General features: G+C 42.4%; 1 protein-coding gene across 1 annotated transcript; it reads left to right on the top strand.

Annotated features, from left to right (window-relative positions):
• Positions 1-220: 220 nt before the first annotated feature.
• On the top strand, positions 221-12,242 carry LOC128349643 (coagulation factor X-like). Its single transcript, XM_053306282.1, has 8 exons — positions 221-373; positions 698-858; positions 2,896-2,920; positions 3,091-3,204; positions 5,524-5,658; positions 6,944-7,263; positions 8,615-8,732; positions 9,644-12,242. The coding sequence occupies exons 1-8, from the start codon at positions 304-306 to the stop codon at positions 10,216-10,218; spliced, it is 1,518 nt and encodes a 505-aa protein (XP_053162257.1). The 5' UTR covers positions 221-303; the 3' UTR covers positions 10,219-12,242.
• Positions 12,243-12,370: the final 128 nt, after the last annotated feature.

The following is a 12,370-nucleotide window of genomic DNA, read 5'->3' as shown; positions in this document are numbered from 1 at the left end:
TTGGCTTTGGACAATCTTTCCTAATAAATGTTTCTATATCTTTCAACATACAGGATTTGCCATCTGTGTAGAATATCTGAGTTATTATTTAAAAACATTTAACTGGTTGATCAAAAATGTCAGTGGATTCATATCTGTGAAACATATTTAGAGTTTCATGCCTTTTATTTTTGTTGTTTATTTCTCCTTCTCCTCTCCCCATGATATTCTCTCTCCCCACTCCCCCCGTTTCTTGTTCCTCCTCTGTATAGGTGATTTATTTATTTTTTGCACACCAACATATTCTGTCCGACTTGCTGTAGAATGGATAGAGGTTCTTCAGGTGTGGCCTTTCTTTTATTAATATGCTCCTATAGCAACTTATCATTTTCAGGTAAGTGCTTATTAAAATGTTGCTGTGGGTGTGCATTCAAAAATTGGACAATATGTTTGTGTTCATAGCGAAGACCTATCTTCATTATTATTTGGTTATTAGCACATGAGGAATTTAATCCCACAGACTCCATGTTAACCAAATGGCTGCTACTCTGAAATTAACCCTGGAGATAAATCACAGTCAAGTATCGGCAAATGTGTTTCCTTTATTAGGGTTAAGTAAGGAGGAAATGATCTAATACAGTTTTCACTTAACAAGGGTGAAAGGTCTAGTGAACGAGAATAGCAAGATTAATAGTGGAATCTCATTCTGCGTTCATAGTTTTTATGAGAAAAGAAGAGGCAAGCCAAGTTTTGAGGATTCACAAACGTGCCAATTCCTTTTTGGAAGAGATTCGTCCAGGAAACATGGAGAGAGAATGCATTGAAGAGAAGTGTTCATTTGAAGAAGCAAACGAGATTTTCAAATCACGGGAAAAAACGGTGAGGGACTGAACTTCAGGCAATCGAAAACTACCCCTGACAACTGTGAGGTAGCCAAAACTGCACATATCCAAATATCCCACAGATAGTAGGGGTGTCCACACCACTGAAAATTGGGTAGGACAAGCATCCTACCTAGCTTCAGGAGTTGAGTGCATTCCATGTTTTAAAACGAGTGTCAGCAACCAGCTGTGGGGGGGATGACTTTCATCTTGCTTTGTTAAAATTATGTGTACAAAAGCTGGCTAGGACGATGACGTCCTGGCTAGCTCCTCTCTCTGAAATGATTACTCCCAGCTCCTCCTGCCTAATTGTTTGTTCACACACAATCGAAAATCAGGAGCATGCACAGCGCACAAAGCTGGGTAGGATGTTTGTCCCACCCAGTTTTTGGTCATGTGAACAGTCCTACTGTAAATCACAGGATCAAATAACCACAAAATAGTCTACTATCCCACTCATATGGATTTGTGTTGTTAGGAAATATATAACCCACAGTTTATCAGTAAGTTAATTCTATCAATTTATCAGTAAGCTGATTCTACCTTCTCTGTAGCCGCTTCCGGGCTCTGGAATGTACTCCCTGTTGCCATTCGTGATTCAACATCTTTAAAGGTGTTGACGGCATGTCAAGTCAGTGTCGACTCCTGGCGACCACAGAGCCATGTGGGTTTCTTGACAGAATACAGGAGTGGTTTACCATTGCCTTCTCCCATGCAGTTTGAGATGATGCCTTTCAGTACCTTCCTATATCGCTGCCTGATATAGGAGTTTCCCATATTCTGGGAAACACACCAGCGGGAATTCGAACCAACAACCTCCTGCTCTCTAGGCAGGTTGCTTCCCCACTGCACCTTTAAGTGGCTTCTTTACCCACCTTTAAAATAGCCCTTAAGACACATCTTTTTAGCCTAGCTTTTAGTAATCTGTGAAAGTTTTAAGATGTTTTAAATTGTTTTTAAATGTGTGTTTTATTTTGCTTTTATTGTATTTACTTTTGTGAACCACCTAGAACCTTTGGGTCAGATGGTATATTAATTAATTAATTAATTAATTAATTAATTAATAATACATTAGCACCAAAACTAAAATCATCTTTTTAAAAAGAGGCATCCCTGTTTAAACCTACAAATGCCAGTAAAATACCCTCATAGCCATCACATTTAAGTTACATCAGTGCAGGCACCACTGTGGTTGAAATCCTTACATTTTGCCACTTGCCTCTCTCTGTGTCCTGCATTTCATATTCTCCAGAATGGTTGGTATAGCTTTATACCAGCTTCTACAAAATGTCACACTAGAGAAGATGTAGGCAACGTGTGGCTCTCCAGATGTGAAGTACAACTCCCATCACCTCTGACCACAATTTATTAGTTTGAACTACAATTCCCATCAGCTCTGACCACAATTTATAACAGCTGGGGATGGTGGGAGTTGTAGCTCAGCCACATCTGGAGAGCCACAAGTTGCTCACCCCTGCACTAGAGGGACAGGTTGAGATCCTGCCACTTTTTACCCATATCTCAGAATAATGCACTGCCCCTTCCTATAGGGGCTGGGAGTTGCTTGGGCCAAACTTTCTGGGCTGGATTGGCACAGTGGAAGAGGCTGTTTCTTGGCATAGCCATAAGTGGTTTGAATTAAACTCATACACAGAATCATTTATCTGCTACAGATTAATCTAAAAACATGGGTTGGCAATCTGAGTAATGCTGTGCTTCCACAAGGACATTGTGCTTGTGTGAGGTTGTTGCGCCAGCTGGTTGTGCTGTCTGGAGCTTGCATTCCGGACTAGTACTTGCACTACAAGATGCGTAACATGTGGCATGCCTCATGTTTTGCGGGAAACTTCGCGCAATAGCGCAGTTCTGAAAATTCCCATGTTTCCACACGGCTACCCAATCTTCTTACAAAGGAACAATGTTGTTCTTTGTACAAACACGATGCTGGCCATGGAAAGGTGTTGTTTTTCTCCCTCTCCATATAGTTTCTTTGGCCTGTTTACTAATATTATCACTGTTTATTGTTATTTTGCAGATGGAGTTCTGGTTCAATTACAATGGTATGAAGTTGTATTTATTTGTTTATTTATTTATTTATTTATTATTATTATTATTATTAATGCTACCATGGGCAACTAAAATGTAACACAAAGTAAATGCTTAGAAAGAAGTTGACATTTTTCTCTTGCTTTAATTTTTTATCATATCACACTTCTCTTTTTCCAAACAGATTTAAACCCCTGTGAAGAGAATCCCTGTAAGAATGGTGGAATCTGCATGGTTAAGCACTATCTTTATTCCTGCATTTGTCCACCGAAGTTTGGAGGGAATCAGTGTGAAATAGGTGAGCTGTGCAAGGAACAGACTGATATTAGCTATCCTGTTTGATATTCAGTTCCTCTGGTACTGTACCATGTTTGTTATAGCCATTGCGTTATATATATTAAAGATTCAGCCATACTGAAGGACAGGCATAAACCCACAAACATGAATGAATCTAAAACCAAGTTGCTCTACAATGAAACTCTTGGAAAGAAGAGAACAAGCAATTAATTCATAGGAGCATAAAGCAAATCCATAAAGAAAAATTTGGGGTCCCCCCATCTATTATATAGTTTGAAGAGTTGGTTGGTTGCTTGGTTGGTGCGAGATAAAGTCACACTTCTTGATGATCTACAGATACCAAATTTTGCATACACGATCCTTCTACTGAAATTAGATGAATGCATTACTTTTTAATATTGGAATATGCTAGGTGAACATTTAATTTTATTTCATTTTTGTATTTTTTAAAAGAAATTTTGAATATTGTACTTCCCCATTACCCACAGATACCAAATTTTGCATGAACAAGCCTGCCACTTAAATTAGCTGAGCACACTACATTTTACACCAGAACATGCTCAGGGAAAGGTTTAATCTTTTTATTATTATTTTTTAGAAGAAATTCTGAAGATCATCATCATATTTTAACTGCTATTGTTTTCAACAGATTTTAACAGTCAATAATCAGATCAATAATTCCAAAATGACATCATTCCCAAGAGAAGCAGACGATCTTTCTCAGATTCAAATTTACTATTATTCAAACTTACCGTATGGTGATTATTCAATAACATTAATAATGCTTGAAGGTGAAGTTCTTACAAATTTCCAACTGTTCTTTTACTTCCTTTTTGCAGGCACATTAATTAAAAATTCGATCACATATACTTAATTTCTTTAAGTCTTCTATCAGTCAGTCTAATCTATGCAAAATGACTTTGTCCAGTCAATGACAGGCCTAAACTATTAGTAGAAAATAATCTGTGCCATGCAGGCTTTCTTCTTTGCCTACTGCTGCTCTATTGCTAAGGAACATCTAAAGCTGCAATGATGCACATGGTGCTTTCGGTGTTGCAGCTGTGATGATTCTGTGCCTGGGCAGCTGCCTAAAAAATTCCTAGGGGTCACCAGGGGCCTAGCATAGATTTCGATCCCATCTCCATGATGTCCCCGAGTGCACCTTTTTACTTTATCCTACATATGTGAATAGCTACCATTCACTCTGATGGGGAAGAGATAAAAGTCCTATACTTGGGCACCCTGAAGTGGCCACCAGCCCTGCCACTGGGTGACCCAGTCCTTGCTTAAAGTGATGGCTTGTGGGGCGGTGAGCATATGTGACAGTGAGGTGAACACACTGCAACTCCCATCTTTCATATTTTTTCTTAATATTTTAGATTTGTATACCAACCTATTCATGTGGGCGCAGGGCAAACAAACAGTTTACTATTACACTTAAAAGATAATAGACTGCATCCAGAGATTCTCAAAAGTCACAACAGGGTGTATATATGCCATTACATATTAGACTCTCCCAACACCAAACAGGTGGTAGATGCAGCCAGCTCTGACAGTACTGGTCACCTATTGGAGAAGAGAGTGGCTGGTATTGATTGTTGCTGTCAAAGTCCTTTGGTGGCGAGCAAGCCTGCTCTTGCACTGGACACACACTCCCAGATGCTGGATGTGGTTTGACAAAATCCTTGTGTATGCACATGACACTGTGCAGAAGGGCAGTCCATAGGCAGATCATCTTCTCGTTGTGCAACAGACTGGACGTGGAGGGGGATGAATTTGCGTGCCTCCCTCTTTCCTCCCTCCAAAAGCCATTTCCACTCATAAATATGTCCCTCAGGGTCATGTAGCTTGGTGAAAATCCTCATCCCCTCCCCGTATGAGCACCAATACGGCAGTAGTAAGGAAGCCTTCCACAAGCTCTTCTTCCTATTGTGTGTGATGTGTGAGCACTGCAAGATATTCCCCTCAGGGGATGAAGCCGCTCTGGGAAGAGCAGAAGGTTTCAAGTTCCCTCCCTGGCTTCTCCAAGATAGGGCTGAGAGAGATTCCTGCCTGCAACCTTGGAGAAGCCGCTGCCAGTCTGTGAAGACAATACTGAGCTAGATAGACCAATGGTCTGACTCAGTATATGGCAGCTTCCTATGTTCCTGTGTAAGATGTCAGTCAGTAGTGCTTGTAATAGTCCTCAGTTGCAGTTTTAATCCCTGTCATTGCCTTTTACAGTGGCTGTTAAAATTCTGCTGCTGAAATGCAAACAGTGTTAGATGGTCATTTCCCCAATAATGACCCAAGTAAAATGTATACTTCTGATCCGATGCAGAGAAGTCTGAATGCTGGTACAAGAATGGTGGCTGTTGGCAATATTGCCAGGATACTGAACAGTCACTCCATGTGATCTGCTCCTGTGCAATGGGATATACACTAAATGAAGATGGGAAGAGTTGCATACAATCAGGTAAGGAGTGATATGCTTGCTAAATGAGATGGGTGGGTTTAGCTGTTAAGAATGAAGGAGGGACTGGAAGTGAAAACCTGACCAAATGGTCTGATAATTTTCAGAACAGCACTTTCTATCTTGCAACACACTTTAGGACCATTATTTCATCTTACCTTTCCAACAGCAACCACTACTATTATTTATATATCGCTTTTCAACCCCTGCAAAAAAACCCAACACCAACTCATAGCAGTTTACATCAGTGTTCCCTCTAACAGGGATTCCCAGATATTGTTGACTATACTTCCCAGAATCCCCAAGCAAATACCTTTACAGCTGGGGATTCTGGGAGTTAAGTCAACAACATCTGGGAATCCTTGTTAGAGGGAACACTGGTTTACATAAGATGATGATGATGATGATGGTGATGTTGGAGAATGTGGTTCCATATCCCCGGATGGCTCCAAGTCTAAAGGAAACATCAGGTGGCCGGCCGCTGGAAGGATGCTTTACAGAAGTGGAATAGAGGCAATTGCTCTCCCTGGTGCTAAGTATAAAGAGAATCTCCACTTTGAAAGATGCCTCTTTGCCCAGTTAGAGGAGGGGGTAGGGGGTCAAAGCCATAACCTGCCAAACTAGGTGCAGCTGAGAAATGGTTCTTTGCCTAAGACCACCCCAAGAGCTTCATAGATGGGTGAACTATGGAACATCTTCACCTCACTCCTCCATTAACGTGTCACAGGTATAAGTGATTGCCTTCAACTGGTTGCGAGAAAAGAAGTTTGAACTGACAAAACTGCTGCCTTAAGGAGTTCCCAAAGAAGTTCCAGAGGAGTAGCTGTGTTAGACTATAGAAACAAAAAAATCAACAGTCTTGTGGCAACTTAAAGACTAACCAACAATCAGCAGCCAATGCCCCGCCCCACCACACCCCAGGCCATGACTTTTAAACTCTGTATTTCCCAGTTTGCTATTCATTATAATCTCAGGCTCTTCGAACTAATAGTATTCTTTTTTATTTGTATATTCCAGTATTTCTGGTTGTAATGATTTGGTACAGTGAAGGGTGTGAGTTACATTTGCAAGGATGTTTGTGTTTTTAACATTTTCCTCAATTATTCAAATGATGGAGAAGGAGATCTTATGTGGGTTTGATACTGATCACACAGGCTTTTTATGTTTTCTAACACCCCCCCCCAAACACACACACCAAGGAATGCCATAAGAAATGTAGGACCTTCCTTCTATTTTCTCAACAGCCTACCTTGAACTCAGAGGATATGTCTAATTTCCCTCCCTTAAGATCAATTTCCCTGTGGACTTGTGAAAAAATCCACCCGTTCTCTTGAGGAAACATCAGCTGAGCAGAACCAAACTTATACTTGGAATATGACTGAGATGAACGAAACAATAGCTCAGGAGGAGGACACGGCCAGTTGGAACCAGACATGGGCACAAGAAGACTCAGCAGAGTGGAACCAGACTGTAGTGCTGGGAGGGATCAAAGAGGGGTTTGAAGGGAACTTCACAGAAGAGGATCTATACAGCCGGCTAGACACCAACTCTAATGATCCCAGGATAGTTGGAGGCTCATTCTGCCACCCAGGAGACTGTCCCTGGCAGGTACAGATGTTGCTTTTACAAACCAGGCTCATCACACACTCTTATGGTGGTGTCCTTGCAGAGCCAGATCATGTGATCAATGCCAGGTGGCTGACATTGTGTGTTACGTGCATGTTGCAATATAACATTTACGCAGCTGTGTGGTGTGTGCAAACAGTATGTTAGAGTAACTCATCATGAGGACACTGAATGGCACCATTTTGCCCTACAAGGGGTGCTGATGGCTGGCACTGTGCCACCCTGTGGTCTAGGCTTAGGCCACTGCAGCTGTGCCAGGAAACAGTGCCAGTGTTGGAATCCATTTACCTGATATTATGAGAAGCTGCTGCCATCATGGGCAAAGCAGTCCATGTGTAGAAGGATGCTGCCTTATATCTTTTCTATAGGGCGTCTTCCTGCATTTCTACTCCTGTGCTGAAAAAGGGAACTGGGAATATGGAGAATTCCTATAGAGATTTGTTCAGAGTTCTCTACATGGTTACTTATCCAGTAGCGGAGAGCTGGTCTTATGGTAGCAAGCATGACTTGTCTCCTTAGCTAAGCAGGGTCCACTCTGGTTGCACATGAATGGGAGACTTGACACTGTAAGATATGGATGGAGCTGCTTTGGGAAGAGCAGAAGGTTCCAAAGTTCCCTCCCTGGCATCTCCAAGATGAGGCTAAGAGAAATTCCTGCCTGCAACCTTGGAGAAGCCACTGCCAGTCTGTGTACTGTAGACAATACTAAGCTAGATGGACTGGTCCTATGGTCTGACTCAGTAAATGGCAGCTTCCTATGTTCCACTTCCTTGGATTTCTGCTTACTTACCTCAGACTGGTACTTGTTTTCTTTACTAAGAGAGAAAACTATCTCTACTATCTACTAACTCTACTATCATGCATGGTGTGGAGAGAGAGAAATTATTCTCCCTCTCACATAACACTAGAACCAGGGGTCATCCCATGAAATTTATTACCAGGAAATCTAGGTCCAACCAACGGAAGTGCTTTTTCACACAACACATAATCACCTTGTGGAATTCTCTGCCACAAGATGTGGTGACAGCCAACAACTTGGATGGCTTTAAGGAGGATTTGGATAACTTCATGGAGGAGAGACCTATCAACAGCTACTAGTCAGAGGGTTAAAGGCCACCTCCAGCCTCAAAGGCAGGATGCCTCTGAGTACCAGTTGCAGGGGAGTAACAGCAGGAGAGAGAGCGGGTCCTCAACTTCTGCCTGTGGCTTCCAGAGGTATCTGGTGGGCCACTGTGTGAAACAGGATGCTGGATTAGATGGGCCATGGGCCTGAACCAGCAGGGCTGTTCTTATGTTCTAAGAAATAACTATTACCACTTCTTTTTCTTCTTAGGTACTGCTCCAAAATAAGAGAGGTGATGGTTTTTGTGGGGGCAGCTTAATCAGTAGCCAGTGGGTGCTCACAGCAGCACATTGCCTCGATACCATTGTCCCACATCAAGTCACTGTAGGTGAGTGTTAAAAGAGTCACACAAGCACGGTCAAAAGGTCAGGGACCAACTCCCACAGAAGCATGACATCTGTGTGCGGCTGCTGCACCCTTCAATGGCAGCAAAATGGGCAGTTATGCAAGCAGTGCTTCCACAGATTTCCATATTGCCCTGAATGGGAAAAATCTGCAGAAGTGCTGCTTGTACAACTCTCCATTTTGCACAGCCCCGATGCTGCCATTGAGAAGTGCAGTAGCCCCACAGTGCAGCTTTATGGACGCATAATGCCCTACTTGTAGTGGTCCACTGCTTGCTTTTTCCATTGCATATACCCAAGAAGATACAATGGACTCTTCCATCCAGCTCCAATGGAATATTCCAACATGCCCATTTTGAAAACATTTCTAGCTTTCAAGGGCAGAGAGAGAAGTATGAATGTGTAATAGTAAAGATTGACATACTGCACAACAGTATGTCACCCTAGTAACGTTGCATTCACGCAAGTTGCACAAGTTGTGCAAGTGCAAGAACTGTGCAAATGTTACACAAGTGCAAGCCCACGGGAAATAATGGGTTTACTATCAAGTTTAATATCAACTTATTAGCAAGTTGCGTCACTTGGCAGCTTGCGTGTGCCCGTTACAAGGCTGATGTGTCATTGCACCGGCTGTCAGCTGAAGTTTCCAGCATGGCCCTCAGTACTGAACAAATTGCCCATCCCTAATTGAGAGTGACGTTTAGAGGTGGAGTAGGCTGCTTCTTGAATTATTTGCTCTTTGATGCCATAGAAAAATCCTTGAGGAAGAAACATGTTCTATTTGCATAACCTTTTAGTAACGTCTTAGGATCCTTTCCTTCTTTGGCAACAAGCTCTTTTAATTCACCACTATGCAAAGGTATACCATTCTCTTATGTTTTCATTTGCCTTTCAGGGGACTTTGACAAACATCAGAGAGAAAAGGATGAGCAAAAGGTGAGAGTGCGACAGTACTGGCAGCATCCCCACTATAACTCTGAGAACTACAACAACGACATTGCTTTACTCCAGCTGACCAGCAATGTCGTCTTCAGCAAGAACGTCATTCCTATCTGCCTTCCCAGTCCTAACCTAGCCACGTTACTGCTAGAAGATCGGACACAGGGACTGGTGAGCGGATGGGGGGCGACTCATACCAAGGGTAGGTCAACCCGTTTTCTCCTGAAAGTCAGGTTGCCCCTTGTCAGCCTCGAGACCTGCAGGCAATCGACGGAAAAGCTCATTACTGACAACATGTTCTGTGCAGGCTATGCCAACGAGGCCCGAGATTCTTGTACAGGAGACAGTGGGGGGCCTTTTGCTGTATCTTATCGAAACACTTGGTATTTGCTGGGGATTGTCAGTTGGGGGGAAGGCTGTGCTGAAGTGGGCAAATACGGAGCCTACACCCGCGTATCCAACTACATTTCATGGATAAAAGAAGTCGTTGAAAGTGAGACTGATTCTCCAGGATTTTTACAAGCCCTGTAATGGAAGACATTTCTTATAAAAGATACTGGGGCTCTTTATATGAGTAGCCCTACCTGAGTAGGGGTGCTCATGTGGAGTGCTGGGATTTGGCCTAATCCCAGCACTACCCCACCGGGTAACCAAACTTTTTTTTTTAACCTTTTCTTCCTGGGCTAGTGCAAATACTAGCAAATACTGGGGTGGAAGGGTGCTAGTGCTCCCAGGTGGCCTAGAGCAGGGTTTCTCAATGTGTGGGGCCCCAGATGTTATTGGACTTCAACTCCCATAATCCCCAGCCCCAATGGCCTTTGGTTGGGAATTATGGAAGTCCAATTACATCTGGGGACCCACACATTGAGAATCCCTGGCCTAGAGCACGCGGCAGTGGGGAAATCCCCCAGTACATCATGCTCCTTGTGTGGTGCATTGTGGGTGGCCACAGCCTGCTTTCTCTTCACCCTCTCTCCAATCAGTGAGTGCTCACAGCCCCGGTCATGTGGGTGTGTGGTGTGAGCAATCACCGAACGCTGTGGATTGTGTGGGAGAATCCCACCCCACCCCCAATGCAGAACATTTGTGAGAAGAACCTTACTTTTTGTACGATTAATTATATGCAAACATTTGATGGCACCAGTTACCTTCCAGAACTGCTTTCTATGAGGTGATGTAAGCCACGCCAGCAGTCAAAAGTATAACACGTAAAAGGGGTTTTATAGACTTACCTACCTATGAAAGAAGCATGGGCTTCTTTCATAGGTAGATAAGGAATAGGTAGATAAGAGCAGCAAGGAATAGCCCTGTTAACTGACTGGCAAATTATTTGCTGTGGAAGAATCTTTAAAGGAGTTAAAGAGAAGAATCTCCTGCCAATTTAGTTTGTATGATGAAGCAGCATCTTACAGTAATTAATTTTTCTAAACAACTCTTCTTCCAAGCCCGCAGCATATATCTGGATAACGCCAATTTGCAGAAATACAAGTTAGCAATCAGGATGTGTAAGTGGGAGGGGGGGATCTAAAGCCATCATGGCTGAAGGGGTATTGCTGTTAATATCCTGTAGTTTATATCTCATTCTTCAAGTAAAATGAGGAACAAAGAACTGTCTGCCTTTCCTATTATCTGCATTGCCCCCAATGAAAGTACTGACTGAACATTTTAAATATTTACACAATTTTCAAAAGTTTGGGACTCATTTGTTTTTGAACTTAAGAGCCCATTCTTGGCCATTTATGTTAAGTATGGGTAAGCCTTGACTTATCAGAGGTAATGAATGAGGTACCCACTTCAAATTATTAATTGCGTTATATATTAGGCCCCTGCAAAGTCAGATCATGAATGTAAGAATTCATCAGAAATGTGCAAAACCGGTTAAAAACCTGACATTTCCAATCTGCCATTGACTTCCCAATATAGGATCAAAAATATCCAATATGATGCCAGAAAGTTTGAATTCATGTTGGGAGTCAGGCCAGAAGTACAAAATGGCAGAAACTGCCATTTAAAAACCTTCAAAAAACAGAATTTCTCCATTGCAGAAGCACAGTCAGTAAAGTGAAAGTACTGTTTCTGTTTTTGTGCTTAGAAAGAATCTCACTTTCCCTTCTAGCCATTAAGGGTTTAAAAGGTGTGAAGTCCTTTTAAAAAAGTCTGCCTGTTCCAACCATTCTTAACCACCCTGTGTCCCAACTTTCAGAGCTCCTGGACTTGCCGTTTCCACCCCCTGGCAGTTTTCCTTCTGTTCCCAGTAGAGGTCTAGGGGGATTTTCGCGGAGAAAAAAAATCAGTGTTTTTCCCCAACCCTGACTTTGAGTGGTCAAAAAGGACCCAAACCAACATCTTGGGGTTTTAGATCCAACCCACTCAGATATTTGCAGTCATACACAGCCCTAACAACTAGCGATTCATGTTGCTTCACCTTAATTAGTGGCTGACAAGCTATACAATGTTATGTGCATGTTGCAATGTAATCTTTGTTGTGCTAAATGCAAGAATCTGCTAAGACTCCTTGTAGAAAGCTTTTGAAATAAAATGTACTTTCAGTAGAATTCATTCTAGTAACCAATGCAATTGTCTATGCTACAGCTAAAAGCATATATAAACACTGGAATAGATAGCAAAATTCCACCAGAAAGCAGATACAGGGATGCAAGAGTTTCCATAGACTTACATTTCT

Source organism: Hemicordylus capensis, chromosome 3 (assembly GCF_027244095.1).
Source record: "Hemicordylus capensis ecotype Gifberg chromosome 3, rHemCap1.1.pri, whole genome shotgun sequence".
Lineage (NCBI taxonomy): Eukaryota > Metazoa > Chordata > Lepidosauria > Squamata > Cordylidae > Hemicordylus > Hemicordylus capensis.
The sequence above is the reverse complement of the archived record's forward strand: the minus strand, read 5'-3'. Positions and strand labels throughout refer to the sequence as shown.

What these genes read in the sequence shown, in the direction of transcription:
- LOC128349643 (XM_053306282.1), top strand. Translation starts at nt 304, where the DNA reads ATGGATAGAGGTTCTTCAGGTGTGGCCTTTCTTTTATTAATATGCTCC. An exon ending in TAGCAACTTATCATTTTCAG is followed by an intron (nt 374 to 697) that starts GTAAGTGCTTAT and finishes CTGCGTTCATAG; the next exon opens with TTTTTATGAGAAAAGAAGAG. An exon ending in GTTCTGGTTCAATTACAATG is followed by an intron (nt 2,921 to 3,090) that starts GTATGAAGTTGT and finishes TTTTCCAAACAG; the next exon opens with ATTTAAACCCCTGTGAAGAG.